This window comes from Tarenaya hassleriana, unplaced genomic scaffold, assembly GCF_000463585.1.
Source record: "Tarenaya hassleriana unplaced genomic scaffold, ASM46358v1 Cleome8, whole genome shotgun sequence".
Taxonomy (NCBI): domain Eukaryota; kingdom Viridiplantae; phylum Streptophyta; class Magnoliopsida; order Brassicales; family Cleomaceae; genus Tarenaya; species Tarenaya hassleriana.
Window position 1 is genome coordinate 557,915 of NW_010970490.1, and position 14,844 is coordinate 572,758.

Here is a 14,844-nt window from a genome sequence, read left to right on the forward strand (position 1 = left end):
TTGAACCAAAATTTAAAGTCGATTGGCTCTTACAGAAATGTTAGAGAAGGGCAATTATGGAATTAAGTCAGGAGGACAACCTGGCCAATTAAACAAGGGATGTCCTACTATAATTATCGTTAAATATATAATATTTTTAAAATATGGTACAAACAAAGCACCCAAAAACGGAAAAAAAGAATTTAAAAAAATAAAGAAAAAAGAGGGAATTTAGAAGGTTGTGCCATAAAAAAAGAGGCCCCACGAAACAATATCACGCATATCTAAGGATTATATATATATATACATACACACACCAATTCTATATACGGATATACCCATGTATACTTATACGTACATATAGCCCTCTTTCGGTTATACAGATAGATGTCTGCGCCGGCAAGAGCACGTCTTCATATGTTTTTTAATTATAAAAAGAAAACGAACACAATCCAACAAAAAACATCGTAATAAGATTCTGGAGACGATCGATCGGGCAAGAAAAGATTAATCCTTTTTTTTTAAAAAATTTTGGGAACAGAACAGTCAAAGTTGGAAGTTTTTTAAAAAACATTTACTGAAAAAATGCAGATTTCAAGAGGAGGTTGAAGACAGCGAAGCAGATAATATGCGGTGGACCCAACACAGACATATACATGCATATATACGCGATCTCTGTATATATTGTGAACGAATATATATACACATAATTTACGTACATGTATATGTCACAGCGAAAAAGGTAAATTCAAGACTGGCTTTTCTCATATTTCATTGGCTCTCTCTCTCTCTCTCTCTCTCCAGCCATTGTCGTGGGTTCCCACTAGCAGCTTTCTTGTCTTCTCGCTTGCATTTCGAATTACCTTCAAGAGAAAACTCTCTTCCTCCGTGTAATCGTCCTTCCTCTTCCCTTGATTTTGCAATACATATAAAGGTTTTGTTTTTTCCCCCTCAATTTTGCGAAAACCTAGTATTTTTCGTATTGGGGGAGGCAAAAGATGAAGTTTTTAGGAATTGGTTAAGAAAGATGGTTCCTTTGATGTGATTAGAGGCTGGTATGAGATTTTTGGCTTCTGGGTATCTCTGGGTTTTCTGTTTGGAACATTTCTTTCATGGCTCAACAGAGACAATTGCAGATGGAAGGCGGTGGGGCCAATACGGCGTCGCATAACGATACGACGTTGACGAAGATCTTCGTTGGTGGATTAGCGTGGGAGACGCAGAGAGATACGATGAAGCGTTATTTCGAGCAGTTTGGCGATATTGTCGAAGCCGTCGTTATTTCGGACAAGAACACCGGCAAATCTAAAGGATACGGATTTGTACGTCTTCGTTTTTCTTTTCTCTCGAGACAAAATGCAACAAAAAAAAGGAGCATGTTGAGTTTCTGGGTATAAATTTTCAGGTGACGTTTAAGGAACCGGAGGCGGCGATGAGAGCTTGCCAAAACATATCTCCGGTGATCGACGGAAGAAGAGCGAACTGTAATCTTGCTTGCCTCGGTGCCCAGAAAACTCGTCCCCAAATTCCAAGACATGGTTTTTATTCTTTATTTTTTTCAATCCTCTCTATTGGTAACATCTCTCATTAGTGGTATCGTCAAGGTGTAAGATCTGGAAGAGGGCAAGAGAATTAAACTTGTAGGATTAACATTGATCACATTAGCTTAAACCCCATGAGCGTATCTGGAATGTGAAGCATGATCTACGATTGTTTTGAAGATTCTTAATAATTAGAGAACTGGGAAATGCAGGAGCAGGGAGATTCAGACCAGTAGGAGGAGGAGCAGGACTAGTGGCTCCTTCCCCTTCTTTCCGCGGCTCTCCTTCTTCTGCTTCATCATCATCATCATCATCATCTGCTTTTGTTCATCAAACTGCAGGTGGTCGATTCGCATTTTCTTACCCTGGTTACGGGTAAGAATCTTGTCTTGCGGGTCATGCTTTTCCCCCTTCCGGGTTGCAATCAAATCTAGCGTTTTGAGTTTTCATTTCTTGTGTGTTTGAAGGTTTGCCGGGTATTCTCAAGAGGGCATGTACCCTATGGTCAGTTTTACCCCAATCATGTATCCGTTCTTCTGGCATGGCTAAACCCTTTGATTAACTGCGTTGGCCACTTGTCTTGCAGAATTACTACAACCATATGTACGGAGGACATCAAGTTTCCCCGTTTGTAGGGCCATCGGGCGGGATGTTCCATAGTTTCTACCACCCGTTCTACACGCAGAGCAGCAGCCAGACTCCTCCAGTCCATCATCATGGTTTCGGCCTCCAGTACGCTCCTTCTGTTATGCATTACCCTTACTTGCCTCAGCCCCCCATCCTCTCCCTCCCGACCTCCTTTGCTCTTTCAACATCATCATCCTCTCCCTCAGGTTTCATTCTCTTGCTTTTCACGTTCTCTCTTATCCTCACCGTTGAAGCTTGTCATTTCATGGTTCTTGATGTATATATATGGAATTTGATCCATTAGTAGCAGCAGCACCAATTACAGCAACAGCAACAGCCCCGACAGCAACCTCAACAGCAGCGGGAACAGCAACAACAACAACGGCAGAAACTGCAGCTCAAGTGAAAGATGGAACAGCTCCTGCGGGAGAGAATCCAACAACCTGATCCATCTTTTCTTGGGGTAGGGGAAATTTCCGGCTACTTATTTTCCAGTACTAACGAGATCAATCACATTGGAAACAAGGGTAGCAGGAGAGAGAGAGAGAGGGAGGGAGCTCAACTCAAACGAGAGAAGAAACCAGGCAAAGCTCATCAACCAAACACAAACTCATCTCGTACACTAACTATCCAGAGCTCAGTCTCTCTCTCATCATCATATCAATCACGCGCATTCGCGTAGGAGGCACAGTCCATTTTTTTTTTCTTTTTCGCAATATTACGTCATCAAATATATAGCTATAGCTTAGGACCAGGGAACCATCACATTCTTTTTTTTTTCAGACATTCATGGCATTAGGTAAGAATCCGAGGCATGGGTGGCCATTGGATTCTATCTCCTTCAACGAAAACTGGTTTCCAATTTTTTTTTGATGCACAAAGCATCTATTTGCACAACTCTGAATTTGAGGGGTTTTCAGGTTCAGAAGATCCGTTTTTTTATGTTTCTTTTGAACCTTTGGACCGATTCAAGAAAGGCTCGGTTCGGTTAAGTCTAAGTCTTTTCAGATATATTTTCCTTTTAACTTTGTAATTCTTTGTGTTTGCTATCGGTGTATTTTGGATCGTTTTGTTTATTATTAGATCTTTCATAAAGGTGACTTCTTTGATCCAATGTTTCTATTTTAGGTTATCATCACAAATGTTATTATATTTGAAATTATTTGATAGAGTTGAGTTCATATGAACTAATACAATTTAACTCAAAATTCAATATATATATATATATATTTTTGAATTTATAATTTATAATATTGTTGAATTGTCAATAAATAATGTTAAGTTCCAACAGTACAAGAGCCCACGTTCTCTGCATACGTTCGACCCAAAGGCCCAATAACTGTTTTAAATGGGTATGTTACTTTCAAAGTGCCATAACATTGGTGTGACCAATACATTTTTTTTATAATTCGAAAATTCATCACACGACCTTTGATCAATACATTTTTTTTATAATCCGAAAATTCATAGAGGATCGGGGCAGTCCGTATGAAAATTCTTCTCCAATCAGAAATCCAACTGCCAAAGTGTTTTGCAACCGCCGCTACTGGTGTGACCAATACATGAAAATGATGTCCGTTGATATTCGGAACGGTTCTTTTCATATTATTTGATTCATTGAGAAAAATCCACGTCACTCTTCTGTTCTCTTCCCCAATCCCATGAACAAACAGATTCACCCAAAAAAAAACCATCGGGAGAGAGAGAGAGAGATCCGAGAAAGTGGGTGGGCCTGTCAGAATCCGACGTGGGGCAAAATTGCAAGTTCCGTGCTTTCTCGGAGAGCGAAGAACGAAAAGACCTAATCAATGGCTCCGCATCGATGAAGTCAAAGCGAGGAAATTGAATCCTCTTCAGGTTGATTTTCATAAGAGTCTCTCTCTCCTTGAATCTTTCTCTACGTTTCCCACTCTTTTTCGTCCGTAATATCGAGAGTCGGTCCGCTGAGTAATTCTGGATTTCCTGGTTGTTTATTGGGTTGACTTTTTGAAAATCGATGTTTACTTATTTCCGTCATACAATATGTGTTTGTCTGTGCATCTCGCCTCGAGAAGGCATGAAAGCTTATGTCTTGGTTGACTAATGGCGTGAAATTATTTGTTGTGTTCTTGTTCTTCTTTTTTTAATGGCTCTTCCCTTGCCGCTTGAAAACTGACCCTTTGTGTGGTATTCATGTCACGATCCACAGATTGAGCGTTCATAAATACATAGCTTCCCTCTGTTGGAACATTACCCACAAATACGGAAAGCCATTCTGGGTTTTTGATCGAATTGGGTTTTCTGCGCAATACAAGGTAATTGCTTGAGTTCTCACCTTGAATGTTGTAGATGATCATCCGTTCATAAATTCTCTTCCTTTTCGTTTCTAGAATCTTATGAGCTTCAGGGTATTACTTGTAGTCAGAGGATCTTGTTTAATTAGTACCAAATAGTCAGACAAGAACAGGAACTTCATAGATAGGTTTGTTGATTCGAGTTCCACGCTTCATTTCTCTCCTGATTCGCCAGATGGATCCACGAAGTCCCAGACAAGGTCACGTCATTGAGGTTAGCATCGAAAATCATGGCGGAGAGAGGACATACAGAGGAAACACAATAATATGTGGTGAAGCACCATGTGGGTTTTCAGACAGTAGCGCTTCTTCCAGAGATGCCGAGGAAAGAACCGCTTCCATGCGCAAGCTCTGTATAGCGGTGGTATTATGTCTCATATTCATGAGCCTTGAAGTGGCTGGTGGCATTAAAGCCAATAGTTTGGCAATTTTAACCGATGCAGCTCATTTGCTTTCTGATGTTGCTTCCTTTGCAATCTCCTTGTTCTCTCTTTGGGCTGCTGGCTGGGAAGCCACTCCACGTCAGAGTTACGGGTTCTTCAGGATCGAGATTTTGGGTGCACTCGTTTCGATACAGCTCATATGGCTGCTCACTGGCATTCTGGTTTATGAAGCCATTGTTAGACTCGTTAACGAGACACAACCTGTTGATGGCTTTCTTATGTTTCTGGTTGCTGCTTTTGGTCTGGTGGTAAACATCATAATGGCTGTTCTGCTTGGACATGACCATAGCCATGGCCATGAACATCACAATCACAGTAGCGACCACGGGCATGGAGTGATGGTTAGCACCCACCACCATCATCATCATGATCATGAAGAGCATGGCAAAGAAGGTGAACACGATCACGATGGTCATGGGGATCATACCGAGCCATTGTTGGGTAAGTCGAAACATGGGCTTGAAGAGAAGGATAAGAAGAAGAGGAACATCAATATCCAAGGGGCTTATCTTCATGTCCTGGGGGATTCCATCCAGAGCGTTGGGGTAATGATCGGAGGGGCAATCATCTGGTATAATCCGGAATGGAGAATAGTTGACTTGATCTGCACTCTAGTCTTTTCGGTTATCGTCTTGGGAACAACTATCAACATGCTCCGAAGCATACTCGAGGTTCTGATGGAGAGCACACCCAGAGAGGTCGACGCTACGAAGCTCGAAAGGGGTTTGCTTGAAATGGAAGAAGTGGTAGCCGTTCATGAGCTACACATCTGGGCTATCACAGTAGGCAAAGTTCTGTTGGCCTGCCACGTCAAAATCAGTCCAGAAGCAGATGCCGACATGGTTCTGAACAAAGTGATCGACTACATCCGGACAGAGTACAACATCAGTCATGTTACAATACAAATTGAGCGCTAAACAAAAGCGGAGTTTGGTTTCTGTAGCGCTCTCATGCAATAAAAACATAAGCTTGATCGATTTCTACTCCCTCCTGTCAGCGCTTCTGTTAAAATCTTATTCTGTGTTTTGACATGTAATTTGTAAGCCGAATGCTTCTTACTACGGATCCTATCCACTTATGGGTGTGGGCCTAAAGGATCTACCAAGAACTCTGTGGATCAAATCAAGAAAGCCCACCGACACCATAACCCAATCCATGTTCCAAGACTCTGAGTTCCAATATGTTGGGGGTTGAATCTGATTGGATTAAGTAAATGCAGTTTTATTACGAGAAAAATCCTACTTAAAGGACAAATTTGATTACATCTTATCGATTCAAAAATGGTTGTGGCTGTTCAATGATTGGCCAAGTAAATCTTAGAAGTGACAAATATCCAATGTCTATGACATTCGCTCTATCCAATAGAAACCCCAGATTGCCTCTGTGTCCGCCACGTCAGCACTATCCTGATCGGAAACCCAAACGAGTGGTCGTCTCGTCTCCGACCACACCACGAGAAGAAACTATCTTCCTTCCACACTCAAAACCACCATTAAAGCCTTTTCCTTTTCTTAATTTTTTTTATTATCTTATTCTTTTAGCTCCGAGAAACATAATCTGATTAGTTTCTTTATTTCTGTGATTCAGAGGCCTTAAGCTCGAGCATCGACCATGGCCTCCTCTTCATCCACGGCCCTTTCGATCTCTTCCTCTTCGACCATCATCGATTCCAGGGCTCCGCCTCGTCAATCCGCCGCCGTTTCGCCGTCGTGTGTCACTCTTCCGACGCTTCCTCCGCCGCCGGTCCAGTCCCAGACCCGCACCGCAAAAGCCTCTGCTTACTGTCTGTCCCCGAAACTTCTAACAAATCTGATTTTTAGGGTTGAAATGCGAAGTTTATGAGATGGGTTCGTTGGTTTCCAGGTCGGAAGATGGTTAGGAACGTCGTTGCGAGGGCGACCGGTGAGGCTCCCGCCGAAGTTGCGACGACGGAGCTGCCGGATATCGTCAAGACCGTTCAGGATGCTGTAAAAAAAACCCAGCTTTTCCTTCTCTCTCTCTCTCTCCGCGATAAACAGATTTCACTGAGTTTGTGTTTTGGTTTCTGGGTCATTCGATGTTTTGCCATTGAAGTGGAACAAAGTGGAGGACAAGTACGCAGTCGGTTCTCTTGCATTTGCCGGAGTAGTGGCGATCTGGGGATCCTCCGGCATGATCTCGGTGAGCTATCTATCACCTTATGTTTCTTCGACACCTTTTTACTTTATGCCCGAATATTACCGATTGAGCTCAAAGTTCGAAAGTGATCGTTGTAACAGGCAATCGACAGGCTTCCATTGGTTCCTGGAGTCCTTGAACTAGTTGGCATTGGTTACACTGGGGTAAGTTTTTTTTTTACACCTCTTATAGAATCTGCATCTATAAATGAGGATTCTTTGGTGTTTTCTAGTGTTTAGTTAGTGAAAGTATGGTGCTTTCAGACAATTGTGTTAGCTTTCTGTCTGGCGTAGGATCTGGACTTGGTGAAAGCCTTACCATGTGGCAATTAGATGGAACATGGATTTTCTTCTGATTCTGAATAGGTTTGTTGTTGTTTGAGATCTCGCAAGTGATGGACTGAACTGTTCTTTCTTTATTGGGCAGTGGTTCACTTACCAGAACCTCGTCTACAAACCAGACAGGTGAGTCATCGTTCAGAAGTCTTCGGATGAAACCTGCTCGGCTAAGTTTGATTCCCGAGTTGAAATTTGGATTCTTGCTCTTTGTATTGGATTTCAGGGAAGCTTTCTTGCAGAAGATAAAGGACACTTACAAAGAAATCATAGGGAGCGGCTGAAGAACCTATGAACACACCCTCCCTGTTTTATGTGTGTGGCTCAGTTTCTAACACCGTCCTGTCCGACCTTCCCCCTTCGTCCTTGTGCTTATATTCCAAGAGACGCGTAACCAAACGTTTTCCGAGCTCTCCCACCTTCGATCCTTAGATATGTGTAATCCATCGACGCCGATGTTGTAAATCCACAGACTCTTTTTCACAAAAAGAGTTGTCCGTTCTATGTTGGATGTCCTGATGATTTTCTGTGTTAAAACACGTGCGGTTTTTTATCAGACGAATCAAGTCTCTTCTTTGTGAGGCTCACAATGTCAAGACTGAAGAATATGCAAAGTAACTCATTCCACAAATCACTATAGACATGGAAAAGATAGTATTTATACAAACTGAGATGTAAAACTAGCTAAACCGGAGTAAATGTCACTAAACCGAAACAACAAACCAGAAGCAATAACCGAAATTAAATTGAGCCAAAGACAGTCGTTCTGATAAAATGATATTAGGATTAGTGTAAATACAGTTTTGGGTGAGCCCATATTCCTCAAGCGTCTATATAAGCGCATGATATAAGATAGTGAGTTAATTAGAACCAAACCATCAAACACAAACACCATGGCTTCCTCGTTAGGACCACTTTCCTTCTTCTACTTCTTCCGTCTCCTCTCTTTCTTCCCTTTCACATCAACTACTGGTCTTAAGAAGCCGAGCCGCCACCCTCTAGACCCATTGTCGCCCACCGAACTCACAACGGTCAAGACCGTTGTGGAAAGGTCCTACCCCGGTTCAGCCATCCACTACGTTGGCTTAGATGAGCCAGACAAGCACATTGTCCTCTCGTGGCTAGCCAAACCATCTTCCGAGCCTCCACCTAGACGGGCAACCGCCAGACAAGCACGTTTCCTCGCCTTCTTCTTCTTCATGGGTTTTAGGTTTGGTTTCTGTTTCGTGTTGGGTAGGGGCCATGATTTCTTATGGAGCAATCTTTTTTCTTTTTGGTTACACGATTTCGTCGCCAATGCGGTGTCTCTTATGTTGTATGGTGCGTCAAGAATGAAGGCGTCTTGTTGAGTTTTTATAGAGGGAAGTAGCATCGTCAAGCAAATTATGAAGTATGGTTCTCACCAAAAAAAAATAAAAAATAAAAAAAAATTATGAAGTACTACGGTATTCCATAAGAATCAGAAAATGAGTGGGCCCATATTATTTATTACTCAAGGCCCGACTTAAAATGCAGCGAAAAAAAAAGCCCAACTCACGAATCTTGCACTAAAATACGGATCTTATTTATTATTATAAATTGCCGGTTTTTTAGAATACAATTTTTTATGAGTAAATGGAATTTATTAAGTGTGATTTTATTGCCATCATCGCTGCAAACCACAAATCGCCATTGACCGGAGCATATGAAACTGAAATATAAGAAAGAACACATAATAACATAAATACTGGGTCTACTTGAAGAACTCCATAATCCAGAAGCTACGAGTAGAAGAGACGAATCTAACGCCGCCGAATCCAGAGACAGCAGCCAAAGTTTCCAACTCTTGCCGAGTTCGTTCTTTGCCCCCGGGAAATTGAGTCATCATTTGGAGGTCAACGTGAGATATGTCCTGAGCCGCCAAGCTTGTCTCCGGAACGTCAGGAACCACCACTTCCATCACTATCACTTTCCCTGTCTCCGGTGTTGCCTGGTGGCAGTTCTTCAGCAGCTTCACGCAGTGTTCGTCGTCCCAGTTGTGAATTATCCACTGAAATATTTTGATTATTTTCACACATTATATATAAGATCGTATTTTTTTTGCATATATTGGAATTTCGATACATGGCAATGCGCGCACACAGAGACATTTGAAATGCGTAGAAACGTACCTTCAAGAAGATGGCGTCTCCTTTTGGAACGCTCTCGAACATGTCTCCGGCAACATGTTCCACTCCTATGAAAATTTGGCAAGAGAATAAAAACAAAAGGCGAATATCGAGTACATTTCCTGTCGTAAATATCCGGATAAAAAGTATTTTTCATAACAATAGTTTCAAATCTCAAATCATAACTTCAAACTCGGCCAAATCCATTCATAACCACGGATACGACATCTGCACGCAATATATTGGAATACCGGGATACGCAGGGGCATGTTGTATGACTTGAGGAAGGTCAAAGTTGATGCCATGCATGCGAGGGTACTTGTTGACTATCATGTCAAGGGTGATTCCGACACCGCCGCCGACATCGACGAGGGAGTTGACTTGGTCAAAACCCTTGTAGGTCTCAAGAACCTTGTTGAGAACGATGGAAGTGTGGTGGAACATGGCCGTGTTGAAGAGCTCGTTGAACTTTTGGTCCGTGGATGGGTACTGAAATACGTACATCCCATGGCTCATGTTGAATGCTATTCCTCCTTTCAACACCGCTTCTTGCAGATGACGCCTCCCAAAATAAATAAATAAATAAATAAATAAAATCGAGCATTGTGCCAAATCTCATTAAAAGTTTGCTATATAAAATGAAACTTTATATCGCGGTGCGTACTTAATCCGAATCTTACGTGGTTGTCGAGTCTGGCTTACATCAGTCAAACAAAGAATATACCACGTTATATATATATAGATGTGACGTCAACCTTTTTATTTCCCAAGAGCTGTCACGTGCATCAGTCGAACAAACAATGTTATTTATATATAGATAGAGATGTGACGTCAGTCTTTTTATTTCCCAAGAACTGTCACGTGATATTTCTTCATGTGAAAATACAGGAAATTTTGGATTTCGTTCCAGCAGAAAACATTATCACAACCTTTCATTTGTAGAGGAAATTGACATAATAAAGCCCGTATCTAATTATTCAAACAATACACGGAATAGTTACCAGTTCTGAAGAAAGACGATATCTTGAGCGAGGAGCATGAGTGGAGAGAGCGAGAAACCCTCTTCATTGGGCGCAAAGAACTTGGCCACGGGGGTTAGACCGTACAACTTATCCCCTTTGTCGGAGACCCTGCAACGAATCACGCCGTGGCTGACGAGGAGCCGTAGGATCCTCTCCACCATCTTTGGGGCTTCAGGGTTTGTGCAGTTACTCAGCTGGTCGGCTATCTCAGCCGCCGACAGCTCAGCATCTCCGCCGGGAGCCGCTGTGGCTAAGATCTCGAAGAGGCCGAGCTCCGCCGCGGCTTTCATGGTCATCGGAAACACCGAGCCAAGTGCCATTTGCATGGCGTTTGCGAACGTTTCCTCGTCTTCTTCTTCGTGGCGCATAGGTTTGGTTTGTGTCTCTTTTAGGGAAAGGGGCATGTTTTTTTGGTGGCGAGATTTGTTTTTGTCCTATGGTTTTCGTCCAATGCCTTTTTTTTCCGTGCAAAATGAGACCGTTCTCGTTGCTTTTTTATAGAGGAATCATAAAGTGTGTGGTCCTATGCGATAAGAATCAGAAAGCGAGTTGGATAATATTATTGCTCGAGGCCCAACTCAAAACACAAGAAGAAAGGCCCAATCAAGCGCCACCGCCACGTGGCACTTGAGAAGATGACCGACGACGCAAGTCAAAGCAAGATGCCACGAAATTTATGGGACCCACCGTATCACGCTCGTTGTTGACCCTCAAAGAGTCAAAAGTAATCGAAACTTGTGGCTGAGATTTCACGATCAACGAGAGAAGGTGATGGACAAAGATGGAATCTCATGAAAAGTGCAGATCATCAACCAATCGGATCCTGCCGCTTGGCATCGTCGCGTTTCCAAGTTTTTTTTGTAGCCTCAAATAAGATCTCCCGATTTTTTCCTTTGATTTTTCCGAAGAAATGAAAAATAAAATAAAAATGAATCGGGGATGAATTATAGTGGCTGAGATTTCTCCGCCTCCGTAGCTTCTTTTACCTTTCATTGCCACGACGATAACACTCTTCTTCTTCTTTGTCCTTAGCTTCTTCGGATATCTGAGTTTTGTTTAGAAAGGGTCAGATTCTGACTTACATTCATCGGCGAGCCCAGGCGAGTTCGCTTCCGTACTTGAATGCCGATCGATCTTTCAACTGTTTGCGTCTTCCATGGCAGTTCTCGAAGGTATGCATTCCATGTTTCTAGCGATTTGTTCGCCCCCTACGATTTCCGACCGTTTCGTTGCCGAGAAATCAAGGAAAAAGAAAGAATCGTTGAATCCCGATTTCTGCTGTCAACTGTAGTCAGCTACATCAGCTGATTTTTTTTTTAAAATTTTTTTTGCCATTGAATTCGTCTGAATCAAAAGGAGAATCATCAGCCAAACAGATATAGCTGGAAAGTAACAAATTTACTTCGTAATGACAAGTATTTTCTGTTCATGTGACCCTTCTTTTGTGTTTTACTTGTAAAGGTTAGGGCATCATCGGGAGATTCGCTAGGGTGAGAACTGTGGAAAGAGAGAACTCTTTCGAATTGCAGCCTGGAGACAGCCTCTCTGCCTATCAGTGTAACGGTGGATCCAATAGATTTCTCGTAAATATTTTCAAACTATCTTTGTGGTTGTAAATTTCAAATGGGATGATTATAGTTTTTCTAACACAGAGCAGAGAAGGTCTACCGATTTCCCGGTTTTTTCTTTCTGCAGAAGCATATTTATTCATCAAGTAACTTCAAGGGTGACACGGAGAACGACGGCTTTGGTGTTTATAGTATTTACCATTGGTAGATATGAAAGGCGACCTGTGTTTTATCAGTGGCTCTTTGGTAAGGATTTGAAGTGGCAGTAAATGGAGACAAATTCTTCTGGAGAAGAGTTGGTGATTAAGGTACATTACATGTTAAGGAAAAATATTTGTGCTTTTGCTCTGCTGTTGCTTGGTTCTGTTCAATTGTTTGTGGGGTTGAGGTAAAAGAAGGTGGAATTTTCCAATTTGTGTGAGTTTCTATTAAATCCATAGACGAGAAAGCCATATACGATAACCAAGGAACGTGAACGGTGGACTGAAGAGGAACATAATAGGTTCTTAGAAGCCTTGAAGCTGTATGGGAGAGCATGGAAAAAGATAGAAGGTAGACAACTACTTCCTGGTTATGTTTTTGGGATATCATTTTGTTGTACTTGTGTGTGAGTTCGTCATACTAATATGCTTTTGTTTGGACAGAGCATGTAGGATCGAAGACAGCTGTGCAGATAAGAAGTCATGCTCAGAAATTTTTCTCTAAGGTAACTATGGTACTCTTTAGTTTAGTTAATCGTTTTCAAATTTGAAAGAACGCTTTTTGGATGGGAAATGTGTTGATACTAATTGACTAACCTCCATCCTTCACCAGATCTTTGTTTCATGCTGACCATTGAACTACTATAAACCGTGAAACCTTTGATTTATTTGTTATGAGAAATGCATTATGACCTTTTTATTGAGTACATCCACTGTTTGGATTTCGCTTGGGGAGGGAGGTAGAGAGTGTATATGATAGATTGTGACGTCCACGAGTAAAATTTTAAAACATTTAGAGAACCTATGCATTATGTAAGACAGTCACTTTGTGTATACGTTTTGTAGTTGATATAGATCATTTGTTTGGATTTGAACTGAAGATGAATGGCCGTGAAGTAGATATTAGAGAAAGAAATCTAGCCAATAGGTCAATGGTCTGACAACTCTGTTCGGTTTATGCCTATATGTTATTAAGCCATGCACGAGAACTCTATAGCATCTTCAGAAGAGTGTTTACCTACTCTTGAGAGTCAGAGAAAAGTGGCTTCTGCCTTACCTACTCTTGAGAGTCACAGAACAGTGGCTTCTGCCTTCCTGGAAGTCTTCTATCCATTCTGAGGTAACGGCAGAAGCGGGCTAGGTCATAGGAAACCCTGTTTTCCAGGTGAACCTTCTGAATATGTTTATTGTTCCTTGAGATGGGCCATAAAGGTAACCATTTCAATTTTCGCCTTCTAGTTCAGATCTGCTTCTCACTTTTTCTGCCCAAGCAACAGCATTCAACGCTATCAATTCAAAACAGTAGTGTATTTTCACTCTTTGACCTCTTCTAGAAAGTAACAAGATGCTCACCTGCAGGTGGAGAAAGAGGCCCAGGCTAAAGGTTTTCCGCTAGGCCAAGCTCTGGACGTAGATATTCCTCCTCCACGGCCCAAAAAGAAACCGAGCAATCCTTATCCTAGAAAGACAGGAAATGGAAATCCGTCCCAATCGGCTGCAAAGGATGAAAAGCTACCAACATCAACTTCTGCTTTGAACTGTATAGAGGCCCTAGTATCAGAAAATGGGTCGCTTTCTGAGGTGATTCCCTTTCTTGAAAATTATAGATTATACATGATGAATCTTATAAAAACTTTGTAATAAATTTAATATCTGTCATTGTGCTCCCTGTCTTATTGATAATTTTTACTTGCTTTTTTCTTAGATGCCTAATGAAGAAAGGCAGCCTTCAAACCCGGAAGAGAATCGGGAAGATGGCTGTTCAGAATGTTTCACCCATTCCCGCTCTGCATACTCCATGAATAAAAGTTCTGTGGAGACCACAGCACTCGTGAATGGATGCACATTTAGGGAGTTCTTGCCTCTACGAAAAGAGGTAAATCAATCTTATATTTCTTTTGAAGCTTTAGAGAGTCTATATTTCATTAAAACTACATGTGGGGCACAGGCAAGTCAGGATAATGGGAAGATAAAGGCTTCAAACTCAGAGAATTACTGTGATGCGCATACCAAATCTGTACAAGGGTCAGTCAAAAACAATGTCCATGGCATATCCCATATAGATGATCAAGGACCTCAGACATATCCAAGACACGTCCATACGCATGGCCTTGATAGGAGCTCATTAACATGTTCTATGTCACCTTTTCCCACGGTGCCTGACGAAATTCATGGCTACCCGAACATGTTCGTTGATCCTTCTGCATCTGCTACAAGATCTGAACATGAAAATGACTCCCCAAGATCTACTCCCCGTGCGTCGCCAGCATTTCATCCGGCTGATGCTCCAACACCCAATGCTCCAGACAATTATCGGCCATTTGCTAACCTTATTCTGTCAACCCTTTTACAGAATCCAGCCGTCCATGCTGCAGCAACCTTCGCAGCGTCAGTTTGGCCTCACAACCCGGGTGGCCCATCGACATGCGCTGAGGGAGGGTTTCCAGCTGGTCAAGTGTACTCACCCCCGAGTTTGGCTGCTATAGCTGGCC

At 42.1% G+C, this 14,844-nt stretch overlaps 5 protein-coding genes across 5 annotated transcripts in view; 4 read left to right on the forward strand and 1 right to left on the reverse strand.

The window, feature by feature from the left end:
- Positions 1-699: 699 nt before the first annotated feature.
- Positions 700-3,261, forward strand: LOC104802096 (RNA-binding protein 24-like). The gene is made up of 7 exons (XM_010525536.1): positions 700-721; positions 1,116-1,301; positions 1,385-1,517; positions 1,733-1,895; positions 1,988-2,024; positions 2,107-2,353; positions 2,452-3,261. The coding sequence occupies exons 2-7, from the start codon at positions 1,116-1,118 to the stop codon at positions 2,592-2,594; spliced, it is 909 nt and encodes a 302-aa protein (XP_010523838.1). The 5' UTR covers positions 700-721; the 3' UTR covers positions 2,595-3,261.
- Positions 3,262-3,656: 395 nt separating this feature from the next.
- On the forward strand, positions 3,657-5,999 carry LOC104802097 (metal tolerance protein 1-like). The gene is made up of 3 exons (XM_010525537.2): positions 3,657-4,004; positions 4,336-4,441; positions 4,656-5,999. The coding sequence occupies exon 3, from the start codon at positions 4,656-4,658 to the stop codon at positions 5,838-5,840; it is 1,185 nt and encodes a 394-aa protein (XP_010523839.1). The 5' UTR covers positions 3,657-4,004; positions 4,336-4,441; the 3' UTR covers positions 5,841-5,999.
- Positions 6,000-6,368: 369 nt separating this feature from the next.
- Positions 6,369-7,996, forward strand: LOC104802098 (protein CURVATURE THYLAKOID 1B, chloroplastic-like). Its single transcript, XM_010525538.2, has 6 exons — positions 6,369-6,706; positions 6,787-6,890; positions 6,997-7,083; positions 7,182-7,244; positions 7,507-7,544; positions 7,642-7,996. The coding sequence occupies exons 1-6, from the start codon at positions 6,535-6,537 to the stop codon at positions 7,697-7,699; spliced, it is 522 nt and encodes a 173-aa protein (XP_010523840.1). The 5' UTR covers positions 6,369-6,534; the 3' UTR covers positions 7,700-7,996.
- Positions 7,997-9,080: 1,084 nt separating this feature from the next.
- LOC104802099 (caffeic acid 3-O-methyltransferase-like) lies at positions 9,081-11,073 on the reverse strand. Its single transcript, XM_010525539.2, has 4 exons — positions 10,564-11,073; positions 9,814-10,124; positions 9,566-9,630; positions 9,081-9,444 (listed from the first exon to the last, which is right to left on the reverse strand). The coding sequence occupies exons 1-4, from the start codon at positions 10,986-10,988 to the stop codon at positions 9,148-9,150; spliced, it is 1,098 nt and encodes a 365-aa protein (XP_010523841.1). The 5' UTR covers positions 10,989-11,073; the 3' UTR covers positions 9,081-9,147.
- A 434-nt stretch (positions 11,074-11,507) lies between these two features.
- The window catches only part of LOC104803067 (protein CCA1), a 5,132-nt gene continuing 1,795 nt past the window's right edge, over positions 11,508-14,844 (forward strand). Inside the window, exons 1-8 of the mRNA XM_019201210.1 lie at positions 11,508-11,756; positions 12,046-12,167; positions 12,242-12,460; positions 12,593-12,704; positions 12,797-12,858; positions 13,712-13,933; positions 14,058-14,228; positions 14,301-14,838. Coding sequence (XP_019056755.1) covers positions 12,422-12,460; positions 12,593-12,704; positions 12,797-12,858; positions 13,712-13,933; positions 14,058-14,228; positions 14,301-14,838 — 1,144 coding nt within the window. The 5' untranslated portion in view covers positions 11,508-11,756; positions 12,046-12,167; positions 12,242-12,421. The remainder of the gene's footprint in view (positions 11,757-12,045; positions 12,168-12,241; positions 12,461-12,592; positions 12,705-12,796; positions 12,859-13,711; positions 13,934-14,057; positions 14,229-14,300; positions 14,839-14,844) is intronic.

What these genes read in the sequence shown, in the direction of transcription:
- LOC104802096 (XM_010525536.1), top strand. Translation starts at nt 1,116, where the DNA reads ATGGAAGGCGGTGGGGCCAATACGGCGTCGCATAACGATACGACGTTG. An exon ending in AATCTAAAGGATACGGATTT is followed by an intron (nt 1,302 to 1,384) that starts GTACGTCTTCGT and finishes ATAAATTTTCAG; the next exon opens with GTGACGTTTAAGGAACCGGA. An exon ending in TTTTCTTACCCTGGTTACGG is followed by an intron (nt 1,896 to 1,987) that starts GTAAGAATCTTG and finishes GTGTGTTTGAAG; the next exon opens with GTTTGCCGGGTATTCTCAAG.
- LOC104802097 (XM_010525537.2), top strand. Translation starts at nt 4,656, where the DNA reads ATGGATCCACGAAGTCCCAGACAAGGTCACGTCATTGAGGTTAGCATC.
- LOC104802098 (XM_010525538.2), top strand. Translation starts at nt 6,535, where the DNA reads ATGGCCTCCTCTTCATCCACGGCCCTTTCGATCTCTTCCTCTTCGACC. An exon ending in TCAAGACCGTTCAGGATGCT is followed by an intron (nt 6,891 to 6,996) that starts GTAAAAAAAACC and finishes TTGCCATTGAAG; the next exon opens with TGGAACAAAGTGGAGGACAA. An exon ending in CTCGTCTACAAACCAGACAG is followed by an intron (nt 7,545 to 7,641) that starts GTGAGTCATCGT and finishes ATTGGATTTCAG; the next exon opens with GGAAGCTTTCTTGCAGAAGA.
- LOC104802099 (XM_010525539.2), bottom strand. Translation starts at nt 10,988, where the DNA reads ATGCCCCTTTCCCTAAAAGAGACACAAACCAAACCTATGCGCCACGAA. An exon ending in ACATGCCCCTGCGTATCCCG is followed by an intron (nt 9,631 to 9,813) that starts GTATTCCAATAT and finishes AAATTTTCATAG; the next exon opens with GAGTGGAACATGTTGCCGGA. An exon ending in GAGACGCCATCTTCTTGAAG is followed by an intron (nt 9,445 to 9,565) that starts GTACGTTTCTAC and finishes AAAATATTTCAG; the next exon opens with TGGATAATTCACAACTGGGA.